Source organism: Crotalus tigris, unplaced genomic scaffold (assembly GCF_016545835.1).
Source record: "Crotalus tigris isolate CLP2741 ecotype Arizona unplaced genomic scaffold, ASM1654583v1 scf7180000017733.2605024, whole genome shotgun sequence".
Lineage (NCBI taxonomy): Eukaryota > Metazoa > Chordata > Lepidosauria > Squamata > Viperidae > Crotalus > Crotalus tigris.
The window spans coordinates 849,352-875,115 of record NW_024096600.1 but is presented as its reverse complement, the minus strand read 5'-3'; the positions used below and the strand labels follow the sequence as shown (position 1 = coordinate 875,115).

The following is a 25,764-nucleotide window of genomic DNA, read 5'->3' as shown; positions in this document are numbered from 1 at the left end:
GGACAATTCTAGCTCAAGTTGTATATTCCCCTGGTTGTGATTCTGTATGACTTAATACTTTATCAGTAACAAACGTGCACACAGTCTTCAAGTTGGAGTCTGCTGAACTATCATTTTGGTCTGGTTTTGATTCAATTGGCTGACTCCTATCTGATCCTCAATCACACCAATAAAATGACAAGTTCAGAGCAGAGCAGCACCATCAGCATGTTGATAGCACTTTAACACCTACTTCTGAACTCATTATCTATGGCAAATTCCTGCAGAGCCAAAGGCAGTTTTATGTATTAAGGATGATTTAACAAGCCTCTCATTCCCTTTGAACGAGAGGCATTATGATAACGCACAACTCATTACTAACTAGGTATCTGATCTTTGTTTGCATGGACTTGAACTTGCTGTTCAGCCCTCCCCAACAGAAAGCTAACCACACCATCTCACTGTTCCATTTTCTTCTCAGAAAAATAACCAAATATATTCTGAAGTCAAACATTGGAGCAATTGTTTATTTCTGCACTGATCAGGTTTGATAACCACAGGAGAATTTCATTGTGTTTGATAGATTTTGAATAGGGCAGGGGTTCTCAACCTTGGTAACTTTAAGACTTGTGGACTTCAACTCTCAGAATTCCTCAGTCAGCTTTGCTGGCTGAGGAATTCTGGGAGTTGAAGTCCACAAGTCTTAAAGTTGCCAAGGTTGAGAACCCCTGGAATAGGGGGTGATAATATTTAAAAATTATCTAGTGGCCCAAAGATCATTTGACTTATACTTGAATATAAGTGATTAGCATCTAAATGGAGATTATGCCATCTGTATACCTATTCAAAAATGCAAAGAGATGCATCATTGCTTCATTGTTCAGGTGAGACCCTCTTGTACAGTGGTAGAATTAAGTGCAAGAATAGATTGATTGGCTAACTCTTCTGCTATTTTGGGGGCACAACTTTCTTTCTCCTTCTTTAGCTGATGTAATATGTTGCCAGTTCTTGAATCACTTGGAATGCTGTTCACTAAATTAAATATGTGGATGTTCTGTCAGAACTTCGCCATCGGACCCCAGTGCGAGAAAATGTGCCTCCACCTGTCCCAGTTACACTAAAACAGGGATCACCAAAAGCTATGGGCCTAGTGTCACCACCACCACCACCCTCTTCTGGCTTGCCAAGAGACATTTCAGCACCTGGGGGACCTCCGGAGAGAATGCTATCATCAGCCTCACCGCCAAATATGTTACCACGACATCTTGGGTCCCGTACTTCCTCAATGCCTGGAATGGGTAAACAGAGCACTTAATGTTGTTTACAGTTTATATTGTTTCCTCTAGTTACCAATAAAACAGGCCATTTTCAGACAGTATGGAAATAGCATTTTGTTGGGAAATAGAAGAGCAGTTATCTGATTAAGCAGGAGTTCCATATTCAATTAGCCATAACTCTTTACAGCTGGCACCTTATGATAGTGAAGCCTATTGCCTGAGCTCATTTAACTGTTATGGCTTCTTTGTTTAAATGGCAATAAAACTTTGCAGGATTCTGTAGTCAACAAGATAGCATACCTTTTTATGTTCTTGCTTTAGGCAAGCTCCAGTCTTATATAAATCAGATACATAAGAAAACACTTTCAGAATACGTTCAGTTTCATACAAGCTCTGGACATATTTTTAACGCATGTTTTGACATTTATTTAATTTTTTCCTCTAAGCCAAAAATACAGTGCTGTAAAGATTAAAGCATAAAATACTCAGGAACTGAAGAGGATTTTCCCTGTTAGCAGAACTTTCTAAAATAACAAGCTGATAACCATCACTTAGCATCTTATTTATTTAACATCACTTAGCATCTTATTTGAAACATTTGACCTCTCAATTTGTTTTAACTGAACTCAAGAGTTCCTGTTTTGTAGATGCATCTTTTTTCAATTGCGCACATAAAACTTTGCAATGAGTACCTCTCATTTTATTCAACAGCATTTGTAGGCTACCTCAAGCTATGTAGAAGTAGGTGGCAAAAAACAATTCAGCGTATAATAAAATTAAAACAATCATAAATATTATAGTAATTTTAAATTAATTCATGATGATTACCCAAATCATACTAAATACCAGAAATGTAGCACCAATTTCACTTGTGCATGGAAAGCATAGTTGTCCATAATTCACGTATTCCATGGAGTTGGGCTGCTGCTGAGAAGCCTTGCATATGCTCCCTGCATTAATATTACTTAATTCTCAGAGTGCCTTTGTCCATCTTTTCCTACTTCTGAGAAAAGTCCAGGCATTAAAGGATGAGGCTATTTTCCCAGATGGGAGCCTGGCTCTCATCGTCCTGTAAATCAGAGGTCCCTAACCTTTTGGGCACCAGGGACCAGTTCCATGGAGAAGGGTTTTTCCACAGACCAGAGAGTGCATGATTTTGTGTGCTACCTGCATCCTATGAATGGGGCTTTGCTTGTTTGTGTGCACCAGTTGCTGTCATGCCATGGCCCGGTACCGGGGGTTGGGGACCCCTGCTGTACATTATACTTTTTTCGTCTGTCTTGTTTTAAAATTACAACCTACTTTGGATCGTCTTGTTTAATTTCAAGCTGTGTTTATGTAACATAGCTACTTCCAGTATGCAGTATGCCAGATGTATTTTCCATTTAATTATCTTGGAGACAAAGTTATTAACTTTACTATACAGTGGGTGACATTGTCTAAGCCTATCTCCCCCTATATTGCACAAACGGAGTTCCACATCTAGGCATGTTATATTGTCAAGCTAAGCGGTAGCTGACTATATCCAAAGAAGTTAAGTTCGTTAAACAGGAGTTCTTAGTTCTTTATATAGAATGCCAGAATGTGATACCACTGTGGAAGAAATAAACTGAAAGCACTTCATGCAAGAACATTTCTCCTTGAGAAATGAGAAGATTTGAATACCAAGTTCTTGTGATCAAGAACTCACACTATAGCTGTATTTAGATTGTGTTAATTCTTTGTTTGATTTTACTATAAATAGGAATCATTTTATTGGAGCCAATTAGCAGAGGCAAATCTGTGTATCCACGGGAATGCATTAGTGCAGTAATGGGAAATGGAATGAATTGAGTCTGTGCAGAACTCTTGCAGGATGAGTGAATGATTATGAAGCCATGTACAAGAAAACTTTATTTTTGCTTATTCTGCACTGTTTTGGGCTGATGCTGATTTAGAGTGGTGACTTCTATTTCTTTTAAAAATAATTTTTGTATTTGGTGGAGGTTCAGTTCTCTACAACCCCAGTGATCTCACAGGTCACTACATGTTTGCACTTCATAGTAATATAACATTATTTTAACTTTTCTAACTGAACTTTATTAGTAAAAGCTGAACCATACATTTAGAGAGATTATTAATAATATAGCAATAATGTAATATAATAACATAAATAGGTAATGTTATAATATTACCAATCCTAAATGTAGACTGTGAATTCTTTGGAGACAACCACAGCTATGCGTGTAACTGATAATGTCACATGATAACGGTGGCTGTAAATATAAGCAAAATATAGCAAAGTATTATTTTGTTTTTGAGTTCCAATCAGCTAGCCAGATTCTATTGATGAACAGGTCATACCTGTTGCAGAGCCCTGTTTTCCTTTTTCAGTGAATAGTTTGCATCCTGGTTTCCTCATCTCTTTTTGGCCTTTGGGCACATTGAAAATTTGAGAGTGTGTTGCACTTGCCCCAAAAGCCTATTTGCAAAATGATTTTTTGTAGTGACAGGACTCATCACAAACTAAAAATTCAAGTGGGTTGTGAAATTGGGAGATTACCAAGAGGAAGATTCATTGGCACACTGATGCTTATTGGCATTACTAAAGTTTCTGGATATGAATAAAATTCTCTTCTAAGTTGCATGTTTTAAAAAGATTATTTTGAACTTTCCCAAGCCACGCAGCGTCTTTCAGCACATTGAAAGTCTTGCTTCTTATTTCCCAGTGATACTTTTTTCCCTCCTTCAGCATTCAATACTAATTTTGCTACTAGTGGGCGTAATACAATTGCTGCCCTACTATAAAATCATTTTTGAATAGAAATTAAAGAATCAAGCTCTGCTGTGAGCAGAGGATAAAAGATTTCCCCATTTCTCTGCTTTGATGTACTGTTACTGTGTTGGATTGAATGTTTGTCTGTGTCAGACAGAGGCCAACCTATGTTTCACTTTGGAGACATCCCTCAATTTGTTCTTTCCAAGATTCCATGTTAGCAGTTCTAATGGGTAGCTTTATCATCTATGGATTTGGGAGTATATGCCAAAGGTACATTTGAGGCAGGCAAACAAAACCTTAAATGGAAGGGAATTGCTGATAACGTTTCTGTGTGGAATCTTTTTGTCTTTACTCCAATAGGGTGGGACTATGTCCTACTAAATCTCTGAATATTTTGTATGGGTAGCCTCAGGGGCCTCTGGCAGACAGATTTAAGACTTAAAAGAATGGAGGGAAGAAAAATTAATACACTCTTCCATTTTAAAAAAATGACCCATTTTCATTAATGGTAATCATTGTTAATGATAATTGTTAAATGTGATCAATTTTAACTGTATCTTTTGGCAATTAGGAAATGAACACCCTCAGTTAACTCAGTTTTGTAGCATATTGCATGACAATCCTGGTATTGGTACAGGAATTTCATTGATCAAACACTGTATGTAACATTTAATTTATAAAGCATCCTTAGCAGCATAAAAACAATCAAGTTTCTTGAGCTACAATTTCCTATCTTATGAGAAATAGCAGTCAAAGTCCATATGACTGCATTTAATTAGCTTTAAACTAGAAAAGATCATTCATTTTTTCATTACATTATACTTTGTGGAAGAGAATCAATTTAACATGTATTATTACAGAGCTTCCATATGTCTAAAAATTAATAACCAGCAGGTAGTTGAGAGTTTGCCAAGCTTTGCAGAAATAGCCAGCCTGCCCACAATTATTGCTTTTGATGTTCATATTAATTACCCTTGTCCATATCAGCATGAAGAATAAGAAGTGTACTTAGATGGTTTGTTACTATGCCAAATAACTAGAGAGATTCTTAAGGCATATGAGCTCTTGTTTTAGGCTTCCTAATTATACTTTGCTTTGCAATGGGCACTTCCAGTTCCAAATGTGCATAATCTTGAGCGCTAATTTGTTTTTTGTTTTGTTTTGTTCTGTTTTGTTTTTATTTTCTGCTCCTAAAACTGTTTATTTGGAAAAATATTCCCTTTTGTTGGCAATTGGACATTGTGGACTCTTATTAATCTGTGTAAAATAAAATGGAGTCTTATTCAATTTCTCTAATAATTATAATGGGAATTAACATTACCAGTTTATATCCCTAAATTTGTTTTTTCTGTTTGTGATATTAAAGTCTGGCAGAATTTGGGCCTTAAGAATTCTTGTCTTCAGGGAGCAAATACTTCAAGCTACTTCATAATCTAAGGGTCTTCAAATATGTTATATTATAAGTTCCACAATTCTCAAGAAGTAGTTCCAAAACATATTGTAGTCTAACAGTGTCCAAGAACTGACACTGCAAGGGAATGTGTCTTCATAGATTTGAATGGAAAACATCACGAGGAACCTGATTGAAGAAAGTCTACCAGTATTGCTTGGCTTGTCTCATAAGAAGAAATAACCATGTAATTTAAACAATATTTTTTTAAACATTGATTTTCATAGTCTTTTATCCAAAACCTGTTTCTTGTCAAGAAGTTTATGCATGACAAATTTCCATGTATTTTCCATTCAGAATTCATTGATAAACATTCATATAGTCACTCTAAAGTTTGATTTTCTGAATAAGTTTATTATCTGGTTGGTTGGTTGGGCAGTCTCTTGTCCATCCATCTGTCCATCCATCTATCCAATTTATATTGCAGCCGCCCATTTGTCAAGTGACTGTGTAGCCAACTAAGGTTAAAAACAGCTACAAAGAAAAATTGTAAAAATAATAGGACATAACAAAAAACCTAAAAGATACTGCATTGGGGACCAGTCAGCTAACTCATAATTGCCACAGGCTTTTGCATCATCCTGGCCCAGTCTCTAGTTTGAAAACCATTAAGCTTCCATTTAAAAATGTGTATGTTTTATGTGTTAGGCCAGGGCTGGTAGTCCTTTGGGACAAGTAGTAAAGCAGATTGTACCCAAAACAACAGTCCTTTAGAGAATAGCACCTCCTCCTACAAGGCATGGATAATAGCCATCGTTCACCTCTCTAATAAGATGCTTGAGAAAACTCTTGATGACATTACAATTTGATTATCAGAGCACAGCATGTTTTGTCAGTCCTCAACAGCTGAGCCATTCTGTGGAGCATAATGGTAACAATTGAAAATTAAGCCTCTTCCTTTCTGAATTACCATATTACACATTTTTAATGCTTAATTGTTGCTTGAATTCTTTTTTTTAAAAAAAAAATACTAGACTAGGCAGATCTTGCTCTGATCCAATGTACATTTTTTTGTGTGTTTTTTTTTTAAAAAGAGATCAGCTGTACTTTAAATATTAAGGTATTTGTTAATGAAACAATTCATCAGTGAAATAGGCTTTCTGATTTAAAAAAATCCCCAAGATTAAAATCATCACTGGTTGGAGCGCGACACTGAAATGGAATTTGAAAGCAGGGATTTATAAACATGCTGAAGTTATTTCTTAATATTAAAAGTAATTATATTTTATTTGACTCAATAAACCCAAGTTCTTCAGGCTGACTAGATGAGCTGAATATTAAAATGACTAAAACGGTAGAACACAATAGTAAATACTCTGGGGGGGGGGAAATAAGAATATATAAAAGCTACTAGTCTAATATGGGCAGTTAAAATCAAAGTTATTTATAAAATAATTAGGAGAAGAAAGAATATTTTAGTCTGTCATTAAGATTTTCCTTGGAATAGTAGGGAATGGGGTATTCAAACACAGCATCCTTCTGGATAGGGGAGGAAGACGGCTCTTCTTTGCAGCCTTATGGAGATCTTATCAATGATTGCTGGACTATCTCCTGTGATAATACTGGGGAGCAATTGTTACCTGGCAGTGATTCTAATGTAATGTATTGTATCTAGATAGGAATGGATGCCAAAGTAAAAGCATTCACCTGTGGCATGGTCAAAGGGGGCTGAAGCCCTCATGCGTAATCCAGTGCCTGGAGCGAGGTGCTGTTTTTTTTTCTACACTGTATTCTGTTTTGCTGACAGAGCTAAACATGGCTCCTTTCTATGTAGCTTCTTCCTGTTCCAGGGCTTGTTTCCCATCATTAACAATAAGGAAGTGACCATAGGTCCATCTAGCCCAGGGGTAGGCAACCTTGGCTCTTTTATGACTCGTGGACTTCAACTCCCAGAATTCCTGAGCCAGCGTTGCTGGCTCAGGAATTCTGGGAATTGAAGTCCACGAGTCATAAAAGCCAAGGTTGCCTACCCCTGATCTAGCCCAATATTGTTGGCACGAATTGTCAGCTGCTCTTTTAAGATCTTAAATTGGAACATTATCCATTCTTCCTGGAAAGGCCAGTATAGTGGGATATAATGTAATTTCTAGAATATGTTTGAGCCATTTTCCTACCATGTGTGTGGGCTGAAACATTTTTTATTTCTAGTGAAGTTAGATTGAAAGCTACTTTTGTCTTTCAGGCCTTCATCCTCCAGGACCCCCATTGGCAAGACCTATTCTTCCGCGAGAGAGGGGAGCACTAGATAGAATTGTTGAATATTTAGTTGGAGATGGTCCACAGAACAGGTAAAATGTTGCTCATGACAATAAGTGAATTTTGTAGCTATTGGCATGAAATGCTAGCAATTCCTTACCTTACTTTTTAGATAGCATCAGAAATCTAGGTCTGCCTACTCCAACTGAGATGTCCCTGAGACATCTTCAATTCTTCAGTTCAATTCCTCGAATTCCCTCGCCACCATGCCCATTATTGAGAATTCTGGGGATTGAGATCCAGCTTTACAGAGAGCATCTAGACTGGTGCTAGGATTGACTGCACTCTGCCAAATAACAGATATTCTTGCTGTGGCTTTTCTCCTCGGTTTTTTTGTCTCTTGCATAAATTAGGGAAAGTAAAGAAAGCCATGTGGAATCAGGCTCTTACAGTGTCAATCCAGATACTATACAAATGGTTCTCGCTTAACAAACAGTGGTTTACTGATTGTTTGAACTTAACAATGGTGCTGAATGAGTGGCAGTTATAGCCGGTCCGGGTACTTGGGTCACTTCCATTGTCCCCCGCAGCTATGTATTTGTAATCCAGGCACCTGGCTTGTAATTATAATGTCACAGCATTTCATGGTCCTATGATCGTCATTTGCAACCTTTCTGGCTGTTTTCTGACAAGCAAAGTCAATGGTGAAACTGGCAGGAGGTCACAAATGGCAACCACTTGAAGTTCTTGCTTAATGACTCTCAGTGATTTGCATAATGATGACAACCGGAATTAATATCGCTAAGCAGTGCGGTCACATAATGTTGTGCTTTATGACTTGCATTGCTTAGTGATGGAACTTCCAGTTCCAATTATCATAGTTAAGTGACGACTACCTGTATACCTAACCAGAAGTCAATGGTACTGAGTTCAGTTATTAATTTGATTGCAGCCATCTAATAATACTAGTAAATAATTTCAAAACAGTTATTTTATCTGAGAAAAATAGCCACAAATTGTAATAATCTGTTTACTGATGAGGCCAAATATGTCAAGTATTGCTTAATATAAGCAGCTATTTGTAACCTTTACAAAAACTATTTATTGCAGCATGAGTGTGAGAGTTCAAAACCAAATTACAAATCCTAGACTAAAAATATTTAGATGCTGCCTGGAATGTGCAATTATTGTATATTTAGAAAAAAATCTATACAGCACCCTATTTTGATATCTGCACATATAAATTAAAGGCAGAGAACGATGAGGGAATGGGCACGAGGTTCCTTCAGTTATTGTACTAAATATGTGGACGTTATCGAATGGAGTACAGAGATCAGGTGCAAGTTAGAGGACACGTGGGGATAATCGTATTTCCGAATTTTAATGCTGTCTGACGTGAGACTACTTCAATTGTTAAACTGATAATTTTGGCTCTGATCCTTTCTTTAGATACGCCCTGATATGCCAGCAGTGTTTCTCACATAATGGGATGGCTTTGAAGGAAGAGTTTGAATATATTGGTAAGAACAAATCTATTTAGTCTGCTATTTAGTTCTAACCAAGGTGCACTTAGGCTTATATTTACATATCATATTGTTTTTTCCTTTAGATTAAAAACTTCATTCTATGATCTAAAAGTTCTTGAAGTTGTTATTTTTTGAAAAGCTTAAACAAAATTAATTATTTGTTATGCACATAAATATTTACCACACTGTTTGGGAGAGTAGGAGTCAAATCTATCTGGAAAGCACCAGATTGGAGAAGGCAGTTTTCTGGGACCTGCAGAACAGGTATACAAACTGGCTATAGAAATGTAGTTATTCGTTCGTACTCTTTAAGAATATTTTGGTATAAATAATTCACTGAAATGTTTTAAAGTTTTAGGCCCATATTTTGCCAGAATTTAAACAAACAACAAAATTGCTGGAAAACACTAGAAATGAAGCAGGAGCAGACTCCAGGGCTATACTTTAATTTTATGTTAGTAACTTAAAGTAAGCACAGCCTTTGGTGAACAGAGGTGTTAATTTTGCTTCTTATCAGCAAACACAAATCAGCATGCAAGAAATGTAGATTCAGGGTCTTTTCTCTTTCATGTGGATATACCCACCCATGTGCTCTTAGCTTTGTGAATATGCCCCAGACAATAATCAATTATGAAGCTCCTGAGCTATCAAGATAACAGAATATTTTGTTGAAATACATTTTCATTCTCTGTGCCTATATAGCCCAAATATTGGCTGCATATGCACAGACTTTTACAACAGATTTCTTTTTCAGCTACATTGATGTAGGCTTATTAGTTTGTATCAGTTATACTCTGCATATAAATAACATATTAAATTTTATAGACTGACATTTGCCCGCTTGCCATAACTCTTTGGTTTGGGATAAGCTGTATTTTTCCAGAAATATATAGTATAGTATTTTCCCAACTTTATTTAAAACCCCTCTTTAATTCATGAAATAATAACAGCAATGCTTAGAAACCAAAATTTAATATTTTGCAACATTTTATAAATATTCAGAATCCGTATGCATACTAAAAGATGTGTGAATCAATGTATGTTGTGTCCATGTCGATTTTCCTCACTTTTTAAAAAATGAAGTTTATTGTGATTGATAGAATTTATCAAATACTACTACTTGTATGATTGAATTGATAATTTGTCCTAAAAGCATGTTGATAATCTGCATTTCTGAGAAAATAATGTATCTTTTTAACTTTTAAAAATTATTAAGTTTCAAAAAGATTATAGTTAATATTGTATTTCCTAAAAGGCACTGATTAGAATTTGTAGCATTATATATAAACTATATACAACTATCAAAAGGTGGTCTATTCTAAAAAAACTATACAAAATAGAAGTTAGTAAATAATCCTAGTGTTATTGTGTAACATTATGGTATGCCATCATCTTCATTATTATAAAATAGAATCTGAACAAAGAGATCCTGGGTATTGAATCTTCCATTAAAAAAATAACCTGTATCTTATTAATCTGTTTAAAATATCAAATGGAAACAAGATAGATATTGTTCACATAAAGATGTTATGTCAGAGCGTGCACAGTTTGTTGTGTGAGACAACCCAGGAGCAAACACAGAAAACAGTGATTTGTAATAAAAGGTGGTTTATCTACAATATAATACAATTATACAACAGGAACAATACACGTGCCAACAAACCTTGATTACAGCAGCAAAATAGAAGAGAGAGAGTATATACACGTGGTGAAACAGCAAACTCCAATACACAGCAAGTACAGCAGGAAATGGACAAGAGAGAAAGACTCCAGCAAAGGCCTTCCCTTTCATACTCAAGCTCTTAAAGGGATATAGACTCCTGCTGAATCATTCCTAACATTGCATCATTCATCTCACATTATACAAGCTGGTTATCTTCTAAATCATTACCATGACATGTTAGTTTTGATATTTTCATATTAACTTCGTATATATTATACACACATTCTCATCTACCTTTCAATAACCATTTTCATCTGGGCAATACGTTTTGTAATGTTCTTACCCAGTAAAATGGATACTTTCATATCATATAAATATTACATGTATTTTGGTTTTCCCAAATATGTAATTTTTGAGCATAATTTTTAGCATGGAAATATTTTTAGATGGATACTTGTAGATTCCATTTATGTTCTGAATTTCTGCAGAACAGACTACTTGAAGAGAAATCTGTTTCAGATGATTCCCACATGCCTAGTATAAATATCTCCTACAGACACTCAGATTTGAATCTAAACTTCCTATAAAACTACAGAAAGTGAACACCTTACGTGTTGTTTGCAAGATCTGAATTTGCTTTTCTTTAGTCCAGAAGATAAAACAGATTACTTTCTTCTTCAGAAGACAACATTTCAAACCATTAGAAATATCATACCCTTTGTTGACTGAGCTTTTAGGTGAACAATATAAATACAGCAGTAGACCTCAATTGATGAAGAATGTTGACATAATAAGTTGGCTTAAAATAACTTCATATCCGGATCTTTTAGCTATGAGTCTTTACTGTCTGATAGCTATAGCTTCCTTAATAGATCCCATACTTCTCTTTTTACCACATCCAATCTAAAGTTAAAATATAAATATAGATTGATCAGTTCACTTGCCCTACAAAGTAGCTTTTATTCTTTAAGTCTTAAAATTTTCATGCTGTGGGGAAAACTCCTATTAAATAGATTGCTATTCCCCCCCCCCCCTTGAAGCTCAAAATACAGGCAACCATAATCGGTATACATTTGGGAAGTAAGCAAGAAGCAGAATAGGAATTTCTGAATGAAGCAGCAGCTATTTCTTGGGACAAAAAGCACCAGGCCTCTAATCAAGCCATTTTGTCCTCTTCATCATTACCCTTCTGTCATCAAGATGGCTCCTTCTGCTTATTACCATTCCTATTTTACTCTTTTCCTCTATTTGCAGAGCTTTAAAGGGAAGAAAAGCGTAACTTTTAAATTTAAAGATAGATCAGTTAAATTCTAAATGCTTACCTATTTCTTCCTTCTATTGGGACTGCAGCCAATGACTAGCAGAGAATACTGATAAAAGAAACTTTACTAAGTCAATATTTCAGTAGATAGATGGCTTATTAAAGCAGGAGCCTCCAGACATATAGCCGTGCTCATTTTCTATACAAATGGCTTAGCAGAGGCATGTTTAAAACTAGGTAAATGTGGCCCCATTTTATTTCCAGAATGGAGATAAAAAAGCTGCTTTAAGATTCCTTTGTCCTTCTGTTCATTCATGGAATCATACCCTTCAGTTGGGCCCAATTGGAAAGTATTGGGCAAGAATTATTGAACCAAGATAACTCAAATGGGATAACTTACAGAATGCTGGAACCCACGACTCCTATGGGAAAGAAACTTGGGAAAGTTGTGGCTGCACCAGTGCCACCTCAGCTTCTGGCTCCTCTTTCCAGAAACCTGTAGGTTGCATGGTGCAAGGTAAGAGGAGAGAGGACTGTATGCTTGCCCACCGTTCCCACCTCCCTCTGATCCCCGCATGCAAATGGAGGGTGGCATAGTCTGACAGGTAAATTGGCTACTTTGGAACTGAGGAAGAAATTTGAAATTGCTTAATAGGGGTGGGCAGTGAGGGAAGGATGAAGGAGTGACTCAAATGCCTGATGGTGAGGTAGGACTAGCTGGAGAAGGCCAGCAGTTGACAGTTGAGCCCTCTTCCTCCGTGGAGGGTGGGGACTTTAGGAACATGTCGAGATGGGGACTGATGATGGGGGGGGGGAGCGGGTGTTCAGTTTTCCTCATAGTCCCCGGCTCCCTTTGTTCCTCCTCCACCCAGTAAAGTGGCAGGCAGTTCTTCAGTTCAGCCGAGGAGGAAAAAAAGTGATTTCTGATGTTCCTTGCCAGCTTCCCACAAGCAGACTCAATGGGAAAGCCAGGAGGGAGTCAAAAGCTTCTCCTGCTCCTACTGGTATTCCCAATTGGTTGTTGGCAAGGCCCGATAGGGTGAGCGGTGATTGACTGCTTTGAAATTGAGACTGAAATTTGAAAACTTTTATGGTGGTGGGTGGCAAGGGAAGGATGAGAGAGTGACCTGTATGCCTACTTGCAAGTAGGGCTATTTGGAGACTATTGGCATTTACCAGGTGAGCCAGCAGAAAGTTGGAAGTTGATCCCTCTCTTTTCCCATTACTTTTGCAATACCCATGATCATTTTGTTTCTCTGCTTAGGTAAGGAAATATCTTTGAAAGGAGATCCGGTGGGTTATGTGTTGTCTAGTATCCTATAATCCTTCCCAGATTGGAGTGAAAACTCTAGTTTTCTGAATTCCAGAATTATCTATTGAGGAACTATTCAGAAATTAAAGCCTAGTGCTTTTAGTTTAGTTTATTTTTTAGTAAAGAGAGTTTGGTTGAGAAGGGGAATATAACGCGGAAAAAAAATATCCACACGTAAAACAAATATCAAAAGTAAAAGATTTTTTAAAGAATATGCTACAGCCAATTTTATATCTGGAAGCAGCCGTTTTAGCTACAGAGAGATTTTATTTGGTTTTTCATATTATGGTTTGAGGATTTGAAAATAGACACGAAACAAGTGATAATAGGAAATCACTGATTTTTAAGATTAGGAAAGGTTTTTTTTTATACTAAAGGCCTTTATTTTATTTATTTGCCTGCTTGTTCAATTTCTATACTTGTCAAGAGCCAGGAAAATCAGGGGATCCAGACAGTTCAAATGGATATAAAGATTTATTGCAAGCTTAAGCTCTCTACAGGAATCTGAACTACTAACAGCCAAGGGAAATTAGCAGGAGATAAGAGTAGAAGGAATTCAAGGTGGGTTGGACTTAGATCTCTTCTGGGCACAAAGGGACTGCTCATGACTGATGGTGTTTGACCCTTCCCTCGGGCTCAGCCTGGTCATCTCCTATAACTATTTCTAGAAGGTCATAAAAAATAGCATACAGAACTATAAAAACATTCACCTTCAGCAAAACCCAGTGCCCAGTAGCTTCTTTTTCTAGATATTACACATTAAAAGCTCTGCAGGAATGTTTTGTTTTAGCTGTCCTCTAGAAACATGTTAGTGAGGTGTCATTTAGATTGTGGGATGTCAGCTGTTCCAGGCAATTGTGGGCAAAAGTAGAGGCATCCTTCACAAACTCTTCATTACAACAAATCCTGATATGAATAGAAGCTAACTGTGGTATGATGTGAAATACAACTTTTTATAAATTTGAATACATATAGTAACTATTTATATGCAATTGTTTATATATTCCAAATAAGAAAATAGTTATATTAATTGTAAATGGATTAAGTTTTAATTAATGAATTATACTGCACAATAAAAAGATACTTGACTTGTTAGGCATACAGTTGGCTAACAGTTAGTGGATAAATTTAAACTGAAAAAAAGTTTCAGCAAGATCATAATCTAAAACATACGTCTAAATCAGGGGTCTTCAAACTTGACCCTTTTATGACTGGCTGAGGAACTCTGGGAGTTGAAGTCCACAAGTCATAAAAGGGCTAGGTTTGAAGACCCCTGCTCTAAATCAACTATGAAGTACTTACAGAAAATAAAGATACTGAACTCACCTTCATAGTACCAGAGGTTTGAATCTGTATGAACATCTCAAAGCAAGGAGACCTAAGAATATTTCTGAGCAAAAGAAAACTTTTGCAAGGCAGAATGGGAGAAAATTCCAGAAGCAAGAGTAAGCATTTTAGAAGGAATGTTTCTTACAAGAAACATTTGAAAGCTGTGCTATCTGTCAACGAGGTATTACAAAGTAATACTGACTGGAGGGGTGTCCAAAGTGCTACTCCTACTATATCTGCCATAATCACTCTTTTCTTATATTGAATTTGTAAATAATAGCGCATATGCAGTAAATATGTATTCAAACTTACAGAAAGATGTGTTTAATTTTGTATCGTGTGGATGTGTATTTTCTCTCAGGTTCATTGAAACATACCATTTGACCAGGATTGTTTTAAATATTTGGGTGCAACTGTAATGTTGGAGCATGCCCAGGAAAGCATTGAGCTCTGTCCTCCCCCTACTTCTATTAATCTCATCTGGGTGAAACATTTTCAGCATCCCTATTCAGGTTGAACAAGACAGACAAGCTGATATACCTGAAATGGGAGGAGCCGCAGATACCCTATTCTCAAGCTAAAAAGGTTTTATATGCTAAAGCCGGCACTCTGAATTGGACTTGGAAGCTGAATGATAACTAATGCAGTGCCTGCAAAATCATTCCTATTGGTATTGATGATGGACATTGCCAGTAGATGCTGCATTCTGCACTTTCTGGGTAGTCTTCAAAAACAGCAAAATGCACTGCAGTAGTCAGTTGGAAAGGTAAATGAGGCCAGAGGTGACTGATATGGGGCGTGATGCTCCAGGAAGGGCTTTCACTGGTACACTAACCAAAACTGGTGTTCCCAAGAGTAACATCAAAAGAATAAAAATAAATTATAACAAGTGTAAACCAGAGCCCTGATGTTCAGTGAGCTCATTGGATACGCCTTTGTTATCTTTTGTGCAGCCTTTCGGTGTGCCTACTGTTTTTTCCTGAATCCTGCAAGAAAAACCAGACCACAAGCTCCACGGCTTCCGGATTTCAGCCTGGAAAAGAAGCCAGCTGCTGCGATGGAGAGCAGAACTGAAGCTCTGCAGATGGAGGAGGAAAAGTTACAACAGACTGAAACGGAAGAAGGTATGTAGATAGAAAATCTCAGTTATTCAATGAAAATAGAATCAGTGTAGTTTGGTCAAATGATTTGAGGGATTTGCCAGTGGAAGGCAAATTTGCCAGTGGAAGGCCAGTGGAAGATTGCCGGTATATATGATAACACACATATATAGCTAAAGACAAGCCAAGTAGATACTGCAGAGAAATCTGTTTATATATTGATTTCTTTAAGAATGCTATCTTGGAGAATATATGTAGTCTTGTTTACTCCTTACAATTTAGTTCATGGTTGGGGGTGGATGGGTGATGTTACAAAGCAAAGTGCAGCCACTAGAACATCCCAAGCCTTTTTCAAATTTTTCAAAATAGTTTCTCTTTGCTATCTGATATTTTACTCTGAAATTTGTTTTTTTTTAATATAAATCTTAGGTTCTTCTATTAATTAGTTACCAATGTTAAGAATTATATTCACTAATTAAGAGATTTGGGTCATCGTGTAGTTAAACAATCTCATAGTTTTTGTCTGTTTCTAATGTAAAATTATTTAAAAATAATTATGAAAGGTTGTGGGTCAGGGTACAGAAGGACTTGAAGAACTGGGAAAAGTTGCAATTATCCCTCATGGGAAGAATTGCAGTGATAAAAATGAATATTTTACCCAAGTTTCTTTTTCTGTTTCAAATGTTACCAATTTTGAAAAATGAGATTAATTTAAATGAGTGGCAGAAGGGTCTTAATAAATTTATCTGGGCAGGGAAAAAGCCAAGGGTTAAGTTTAAAATTATGCAAGACTTCCGTGAGAGGGGTGGACTTAAGGTACCAAATTTGAAATTATATTATGATGCGGTGGTTTTAACACTAATCAGTGATTGGGTAAATTTGACAAACTCTGAGATACTTTATCTAGAGGGATGGGACTTACTTTATGGGTGGCATGCCTATTTAATATTCAATAAAAAAATGGATTGGGCTTTTAAATCTCATATCTTAAGAATCTCTTTACTTAGGATTTGGAGAAAATATTATAAAAGTGATTTCAAAGTACCATTATGGGCTATACCTTGGCATGCGATAGAAGCAATAAAAAGAGGGGTTAAAATGGATATGGTGTCCTACAGACAGTTACTTAAATGGGATGGACAAAACTGGCAATTAAAATCACGGGAAGAGTTAGCACAAGAAAACTTTATTTATTCTTGGTTCCAATATAGGCAATTACTAGACAGATGGAAGATGGATTGTAAGGTGGGTTTTCTTAGAGAAGATGAAAATCTTATTAAGCAAGTGAAGGATTCAAGACAAACCCACATTAAGAGAATTTATGCGGTTTTAGTTGAATTGGATTCAGAAACGGAACTAATTAAAGATTGTATGATAAGATGGGCGCAGAATTTTGGTGAGCCAGTCTCATTGGACACCTGGGAAAAAATTTGGGTGAGAAATGTCAAATTTACACAAGCACAGAACTTAAGGGAGAATTTTTATAAAATGTTTTATAGATGGCACCTTGATCCACAAAAAATGTCTTATATGTACCCTGACGTGCAACCCAAATGTTGGAGATGTGGTTATAAGGAGGCTTCCTATTATCATATTTGGTGGTCATGCAGAGAGATAAAAGCATTTTGGATCAAAGTATGGTGGAATATCCAGAGAATTTTTAGAAGGAGGGTAAAATTTACTCCGCAATTATTTTTGTTAGGTATTGTTACAGATTGTGATGCAAAGGAGGTTGTATTGATGTTAAATTTGATCACAGCCGCCAGGCTGTTAGTAGGACAATATTGGAAGAAGGAATCCTTGCCTACATTGCAGGAATGGTTTCTTAAAGTAGCTTATCTGGCGGAAATGGCAAAGATCTCGGCTTTCTTAAAGCAACAAACGCAAGAGAAGTTTTTTGCTGTTTGGGATAAATGGATAAAATTTATACAATTTAGATTGGGTATACAAAAATATTATATAGTTTTTTCATAAGTTTTATTTTTATATATATTATAGATAATCTTTTTATATATATAAATATAAAGTTCTTAATTTAATTTTTATTTTTACTTTTTAAGCCTATATTCTGCTCTGGGAAGCTCAGGGGGGGGGGAAGGGAGGGGGGGGTTTTGGGAGGGGTGGGGTTTTTTTTTTATATATATATGTATTGTTTAGTTTTATTTTTTTGTATATGTTGTCTCTTGTTTTGTATTCTTTTTTCTTTTTTGTAAAATTTATAAAACTTTTAATAAAAAAAAAAAAAAAAAAAACAAAACAATCTCATAGTTTTGGGCACATCATCAGGTTGAGGTGAAGGTCCAGCTTTTATTCTAAATGAAAAGGTTGAAATATTAGTTTTGGTATTCCCCCCCCCCCCCGAGGATAGAAAATCTAGTAAAAACAGACTTGCTTGAAAATAGGGAATTCAGAGAGAGGTTGTCAAATTTAATTTACCGAAGTTCCTTTAAAGAAGTTTTATAAGGTTGAAATGTAGTAGGGCTCTTGGGTTCAGCTAACAGGAAAAGGAAGCATTGTAAAAATATTTACATAGGCCAGTGATGGCGAACGTTTTAGAGACCGAGTGTCAAAACTGCAACCCAAAACCCACTTATGTATCGTCAGGTGCCAGATGGGCGTGGCCCATTGGGTGGGCGTGGCTGCAGTGGTAACAGCAGACTGGGTGAGACTAAAAAGTTCAATCAATGAATTCCAACTTTGTGAGATCTTTTTTTTTCCGCGAGAAGTTGAAATTGATTGATTGAACCTTTTTTTTTTTTTTTTTGCACACGGCTGCGGACGCCTAAAGCGAAAAGGTTTTATAAAACCCAGCTGAAGGCCTAGGACTGGGGTGATGGCATGCATGCCCACAAAGAGGGCTCTGCGTGCCACCTGTAGCATGTGTGCCGTACGTTCGCCACCACAGACTTAGGCTGTTAACTGTTGATTTCTTTTTTCAAAAGCACAACCTGAGATGAAGGGAAGTAATACGTAGAATACTGTTGTGAGGCTTTAGGCAGAAGAGTCTCTTCAGAATATGCTGGAAAACATAACTGGTGATGATTGGAAGAAATAGTGATGATGGCCAAAAATGCTTTTGTAACCTTTTACAATGCTGGTTGATATTTTTATACATAGCACAAACAAGCAATTTTTCAAATTTGTAAGATAACTTACAACACATAAGAAGAGCCCTTTTAGATGAAATTGAAGAGCACATGACACACGAGCAAGGAATAAAGGAAACACTCTTTTCTTGCTGTTAATTTTTCAGTGAGTAATGTTCAGCAGCAGGTTTAATTTGGCCATAATACTAAGCTATAATAGGCATGTTTTTTTTTTTTTAAAAGCCTAGTCTGATAAGGAAACTAATTTAAAGAACATAATGATTTATTTCAGGGCAAGAAAGCATACTTTGAAAACATGATTTACAAATTCTTGTTTATGAATCCCGACTTGCAATATCTCTTGCTCAGAAGTAATCCTTAATTGTTTTTGTGCTCTTCTCAGACTAGGGAGTCAGTAGAAGAGGCGAAGGAAAAAGAAACCACGATTTGGCAAAACAGTCTAGTGATTATTCTTCTAGTTTGTCTTTGACTTCTTGGGGGAAAACCATCATTAAAACAAATCCTGGGTTAGCATGATAGCTATGAAAGCAGCCGTAGACTGCTTTTGAAAATAAAGCTTGTATTTAACTCTAATGGTCGATAACTGTCTACACAGTTTTGTTTGGTGACTTTTCCAAGTTCTTCGGGTTCTTCTGCTCATGCTCACTGCAAATGCAAACATGTTTTTACGTTAAGTCCCTCATCTAGAACATTCTTACTGTTCTTTTGTACCTAAAATCTTCCGTAGAAAAGAGTATACTGAAATATGCCAGTGTGATCCCATTTTTTTAAAAAAAAGATTGTTAAGAGAACTCAAGAGGGCAATTACTTTAACAATTGTCACAGACAAAACAGTTGAAAGTATTACAGCATTATTAGAGAGCAAACAGACATGAATGAGATGAGCCTTGCCGAAAAGCAACTAGCATGGCTTCTGCAAACATAGATCTTGTGAACATTCTGTACTTTTTCAAGGGTGTCAAAAAGTAGGTAGACAAGACTTTCCTCGAAGTTACTCTGTATTTCAATTTTCAAAATGCTTTTAACAAATCCCTCACTAAAGACTTTTGAGCAAATCAAGCTGCCATGGACAGTGCTCTGGTGGATTGGCAGTTGGATTTAAAATAGGAAACAGCGCAGGAACAAATAGACAATTCTCACACTGGCAAGTTGAACAAAGTGGGCTTCTCTAGTAAATGTATTTGTATATAAATGATCTGGAGTTTGGACTGAGCCTGAAAAGAGGCTGTGTTTCGTGATGCTCTGACGCTGTTCAGGGTGGATGGTAAAATCAATAACGGATTGTGAAGAATTCCAAAAGAAATTTTCCATTTTTTTTTCCAAAATGGCAAATGTGGTTTAACATAAGTGCATGCAAAACGCCACATATTGATACAAGATATTTAGAGACCGGATATATGTTATTAGAGTGGGAATTGACAGTCACTAACCAAGAAGGGGTGATATTTTGGAGGGCAGCTCAATGAAAATGCTTTAAGCTGCTGTAAATTGCAAATGCTATAAAGAAGGCAAATTACACACTGGATGTCATTAGAGAGGGAATTGTACTGGCTTAAAGCCCTTGCCCAAATCTGTGGTGAGACCACAATTAGAGTATTGTGTACAGTTCTGGTGATAACATCTTTTAAAAAAATGGTATCTTAGAATTAGAAGAAGTGCAAGAAAGACCGAACAGAATGATTCCTCATAAGATGCTCTAATTTAGAGCAGAAGCCCCAACCTTTTGGGCACCAGGGACTGGTTCCGTGGAGGGAGGTTTTTCTGTGGACCAGAGGGAGTGTAGTTTTGTGTACTGCCTGCATCCTGTGGATGGGATTTCACTTGTTTGCGCAGACCGGTTTCTGGCATGCTGCAGACAGGTGCCGGTCCATGGACCGAGGGTTGGGGACCCCTGGTTTAGAGTCTTTAGCTTGGAATGAAATAGGGTAAGAGAAGGCCTGCTAGAGGTTCTGCATTCTGTATGTAAAATCCTGCATGGCATGGATAGAATGTGCTTCTCCCTCTTTACAATATTGGAATTCAAGTTTACCTATAGTAATGACCAGCATTAAATAATCAAAAGCAATACTTTTTCCATGCAACGTATTATTAAGCAGAAATTCCCTGCCAGTTGTAGAGACTGCAGTGTGGACGCTTTGAAAAGGAACTAGATGGATTTGTAGACAGGCTGTGACTGGCTACTGCTATTGATGGCTGTTGAATCAGAGGCAACATGCCTTGATAATGCTGATTCATGGAAAACAACAGTAAAAGGGGTTATTGCCCCCCCCTCCATTATTGATAAGCTTCTCCAACACATCAGTTGGCCTAGGATGGGTCTCTGCCCTCCTGATCTAGTGCAGACATTATTTTGCCCATCAAACTTATAAACCTTCCCATTTTTTGAGTTCCTCTTGCTAATTCTTCAGTGACTATAATTACTAACCCGTGAAGGAACGTGGCCTGTGTATGTTCAGTGCAGGGAACAGCACCTACATTAACAATTCCAGGAGAATTTCAATACAGTGGAACCTCAGTTTGCTGAAACTGTCCTTTGATGTTTAATCAGCATAATTTATCCAGCTCTGCTCAGGAAGACGAGTCTGGAGGACTCTCAAAGAGAAGACAACTACTCCATAGGCAGCTAAAAGCAGCAATAGTGTATGCCAGTCGGCTTGGCAGCTGCTTTTCTTTTACTGTTGTCATTACATTTAAGGACGCTAAAAAGATTTCTGTCTTTTGATTTTAACTTTTTTTAAACCCCCTGCAGTTTTTCCCCCCTAAGCCTCAGTTAGTATCACCAATACAATGGTATTGTGGGCCGTACATGACACTTAAAACTTCCCTCTGCTTTGAAAAAGACTTTTCAAAGTTTGCTTCCCCAGTGTGGGGGGAGAAGACCCTTGATAGTCACATAATTTAGGCTGCTTGGTGTTAACACTCAGTTTTTATGTTCTAGATGTCCAATCTAGGTTGATAGTGTAATTGTTGTTGATGTTTTTCATTCAGTACTGTGTATAGGTAGTCCTTGAATTGTGACAGTAATTAGGACCAGAATTTCCATCACTAAGTGATGAGATCATAAAGCATGATGTCACTTGAATACATCACTTAGCAATGGCAAGCCTGGCAGTTGCTGTTGCCATTGTTAGCAGAATGCCATCAATTGTTAGGTGAGGACTCACTTTGATCCAAGTCACTCCCAGCTTCACCCCTCCAAACCTCAAGTCTCAGGGAAGGGGGTTTTTTTTCTCTTTAACTCCCCCTCTGTCTTTCTCCCACCAACCCCTTCTCATTTCTACCCTTTGGCCCTCTTGCATTCTGCTGACTTTGTTGGCCTTACTGCCCCAGCTGGCCTTCACTGTCTTCCTGATGAGCTTCTAGCCTGGCCCTATGCGGTGCTGGTCTTCTTCCCAGGGCTGCTCATACCTGTGGTTTTCCAAATGTGGTGCTTTTGGACGCTTCTCAGCCCTTTTGAAGCACCATGAAACTGGCCTATGCGCTTTGGAGAACAATGAATGTAGCCTTCTCTTGAGATTTTGAAGGCCTAAGAAGTCTTCCAAAGCATTGGGAGAATAGCCCAAACAGCCTTGAGAAGAAGGCCTGGTCAGCCAGCAGCTGCTTTGGATAGTACCAGGCCGGTCGTGCCTTGTTAGCCACGGGAGGAATACTGTGAAAGTCAGCTGGGTGTGGCAGGGCCTGCAGAGCACACTTCATGCGTGTGGCACTAGGGCAGAAGTAGAGGCCCTGAAGCAATGATGACTGGCTGAAACTGCTGAAGGCCTTGGGATTTTACCTCAGCCGCACCACCACCACCACCACCATCAAGGATTACCAGAGCTGCTGAAAGGGCAGAGATGGAGGAGATAGGTGCGTGGGGAGTTGTTGAAGTGCCCTTGTGTTCTGGTCATAAGTGCAGTAGGACTGACAAGTGCCCAAATTTTGATTATGTGACTGGGGGGAGGGGGGGCTCTGCATTGGCTGCAGCTTTGGAGACCAAGATAAGTACCATTTTTTTCAGCACTGCTGTAACTTCGAATAATTGCTGAATGAATGGCTATAACTCGAGGACTTCCTGCAGTGTATTATAGGTATTGCCCATTATGCTGTAAGCTGCTTGGAGTTGTATAATTAAAGTGGCATAGAGAAGCACTTGCAATGAATATATAACTAAAAACAATTTGTATAATTAAAATGTGTGTCTCATAGGACCTTCAGAAGAAGCTCCCCCATTGACAGAGACAGACCAGGAAAATAAAGAGGAGGCTTTAACAGTCAAACAAGGTGATGATGACATGGTTGAATCTGCGGAGGGAGAGCAACCAGCAAAGGAAACGGAAACAACGCCTGCAACCTCCCTCCCTCCTCCAGGTGACCAAAGAGAAGAAACTTCCAAGGGAGAATAAGTGCCTCATTGTTTTAGCTATGTGTATTTTTTTTTTTTTAGTTGTTACTTTTTCAAGGACTGATTCTGAGCTTAGACTGCCACTCCAGTGAACGTTAAAAGCTGTGCAGATTATATTGCAATAATATGTTTGAGAGGTGACTGGGTGAATTAAAGCATTTAGGTCTGGGCTAGTTAGTTGAAGTCTAACTCAACCACTGATGTGTTGTTGTTTTTTTCTTTTTGCGTACTTACAAAGAAATGTAAACCTGCTTAAATGGGTATTTTCCATAAAGTGGTCTGAACTATAGTATTATTTGGTCTTTGAGCAAAGAGTGCTGTAAATTACTAAAAGGATTGTAAGTTTTGCTTTAATAAATTTAAGATTTTTTTCCTTGAAAATATTTATCTATTAAACTAAACTAAATCAATTTAAATATCCAGATGTTTACAGGAGATAGGGTGCTTGGATAATTACTGTACCAAAAGCAGTACATTTGTGTCATTGAAACTTAAAACTTTGCTGCCACTCTTCATAGTTTTTCCTTGAAAGAATGCAGTTAAAGAGGGCAGACTAGAATATGGCGTGTCCTGTTGGGAGGCTGTGAGCACAGCAGATGAGCTGAAGATAGCATATGAAATAGAAAGCCTAGTTTGTGTTTACATGAAGTGTAGGAATTTCAGCACTTGATTGTACTTGAATACTGAACATTATTTATACTTGTACAATAATGATGATAAGTGAATTTTGTGTATTTTGTTAAGAGCAAATAAAGACTATATAGCATCAAGGGCTTCTTGGAAGCATATTCTTCTAATTAACTTAAATTGGCTCTCTTAATGTAATCATTTTATTACACATTTATTCTTAAATGTAAAACTACTATATGAAAATGTTAATAGAGCAGCTACTCCACATTCTTGTATGTACTATAATTATCAGGTAATTATTTACTTAGTTTCTTCAAGGTCAAAAGAATTTCGTATTACCTCACAATACCCCCTTGTTTGGCATTCATAGGTTATGCTCGCTTAGCATCTAAACCAGAATGAATATGAACAATTATCTATTAAGAAGCCTGCAGTTTAATTTGCCATTTTTGCACACAGTTTGCCCCACCCAAATTTTTAAAAAAGGACTGGATAATTATTCAAATCAGGGTCAACAGGAAATAATCTGTGAACAGTGTAAGTGCTGAGAAGAACTGCTGCATCACTATTTATTTATTTATTTATTTATTTTATTTATTTATATGCCACCCAATCCCAAAGGATTCAGGGCGGCGTACAAAATTAAAACAATCATCGAGAATAAAACAATAAAATAATTTAATCATACTGCAAGTCCGATCATGTCCCGCCCCCCGCCCCCCGGGGACATCAGCCCCAGGCCTGCCGGAACAGGAGAGTTTTAACGGCTTTCTTAAAGGCCGGCAGGGTGGGAGTTGTTCGAACCTCGGGGGGGAGTTGATTCCACCAGGTCGGAGCCACCACAGAAAAGGCCCTTCCCCGAGTGCCCGCCAGCCGACATTGTCTGGCCGACGGGACCTGAAGGAGGCCCAATCTATGGGACCTCACCGGTCTCTGGGAACTGTGCGGCAGTATGCGGTCCTGTAAGTAACCTGGCCCTATGCCATGAAGGGCTTTAAAGGTGATAACCAAAACCTTGAATTGCATCCGGAGACCCACAGGAAGCCAGTGCAGCTCGCGGAGGATAGATGACACGTGGGCGTACCTTGGCGCGCCCACAATCGCTCTCGCGGCTGCATTCTGAACCAACTGCAGCCTCCGAACGCTCTTCAAGGGTAGCCCCATGTAGAGCGCATTACAGTAATCCAGTCTTGAGGTGACGAGGGCATGAGTGACTGTGAGTAAAGCCTCTCGGTCCAGATAAGGCCGCAACTGGTGCACCAGGCGAACCTGGGCAAAGGTCCCCCTGGCCACAGCCGATAGATGTTGTTCCAAATTTAGCTGTGAGTCCAGGAGGACACCCAAGTTGCGTGCCTGCACTGAGGGAGGTAAATTTGCCCCCCCCCAGGACTAATGATGGACCATCCAGTTGACCTTTGGGAGGCAAGACCCAGAGCCACTCGGTCTTGTCAGGGTTGAGTCTAAGCCTGTTCACCCCCATCCAGACCCTCACATCTTCCAGGCACCGGCACATCACATCGACTGCTTCACTGAAAGGACACGGGGTGGAGATATATAATTGGGTATCATCCGCGTACTGATGATACCTCACCCCGTGTCGCCGAATGATCTCACCCAGCGGTTTCATGTAGATGTTAAAAAGGGGGGACAAGACCGAGCCCTGAGGCACCCCATGATCGAGGCACCTAGGGGTCAATCTCTGTCTGCCTGCCAGCACCGACTGCGACCTGTCAGAGAGGTAGGAAGAGAACCACCGCAATACAGTGCCGCCCACCCCCACCTCTCCGAGACG

At 38.1% G+C, this 25,764-nt stretch overlaps 1 protein-coding gene across 7 annotated transcripts in view; it reads left to right on the top strand.

Moving 5' to 3' along the window:
- The window catches only part of LNPK (lunapark, ER junction formation factor), a 63,665-nt gene extending 39,551 nt beyond the window's left edge, over positions 1 to 24,114 (top strand). For all 7 annotated transcript variants that reach the window (XM_039339321.1, XM_039339319.1, XM_039339318.1 and 4 more), the window contains 5 exons: positions 1,041 to 1,277; positions 7,647 to 7,752; positions 9,110 to 9,180; positions 15,705 to 15,875; positions 23,147 to 24,114. In XM_039339321.1, the coding sequence (XP_039195255.1) occupies positions 1,041 to 1,277; positions 7,647 to 7,752; positions 9,110 to 9,180; positions 15,705 to 15,875; positions 23,147 to 23,343 (782 nt within the window). In that variant the 3' untranslated portion in view covers positions 23,344 to 24,114. The remainder of the gene's footprint in view (positions 1 to 1,040; positions 1,278 to 7,646; positions 7,753 to 9,109; positions 9,181 to 15,704; positions 15,876 to 23,146) is intronic.
- The last annotated feature ends 1,650 nt before the right edge of the window (positions 24,115 to 25,764 follow it).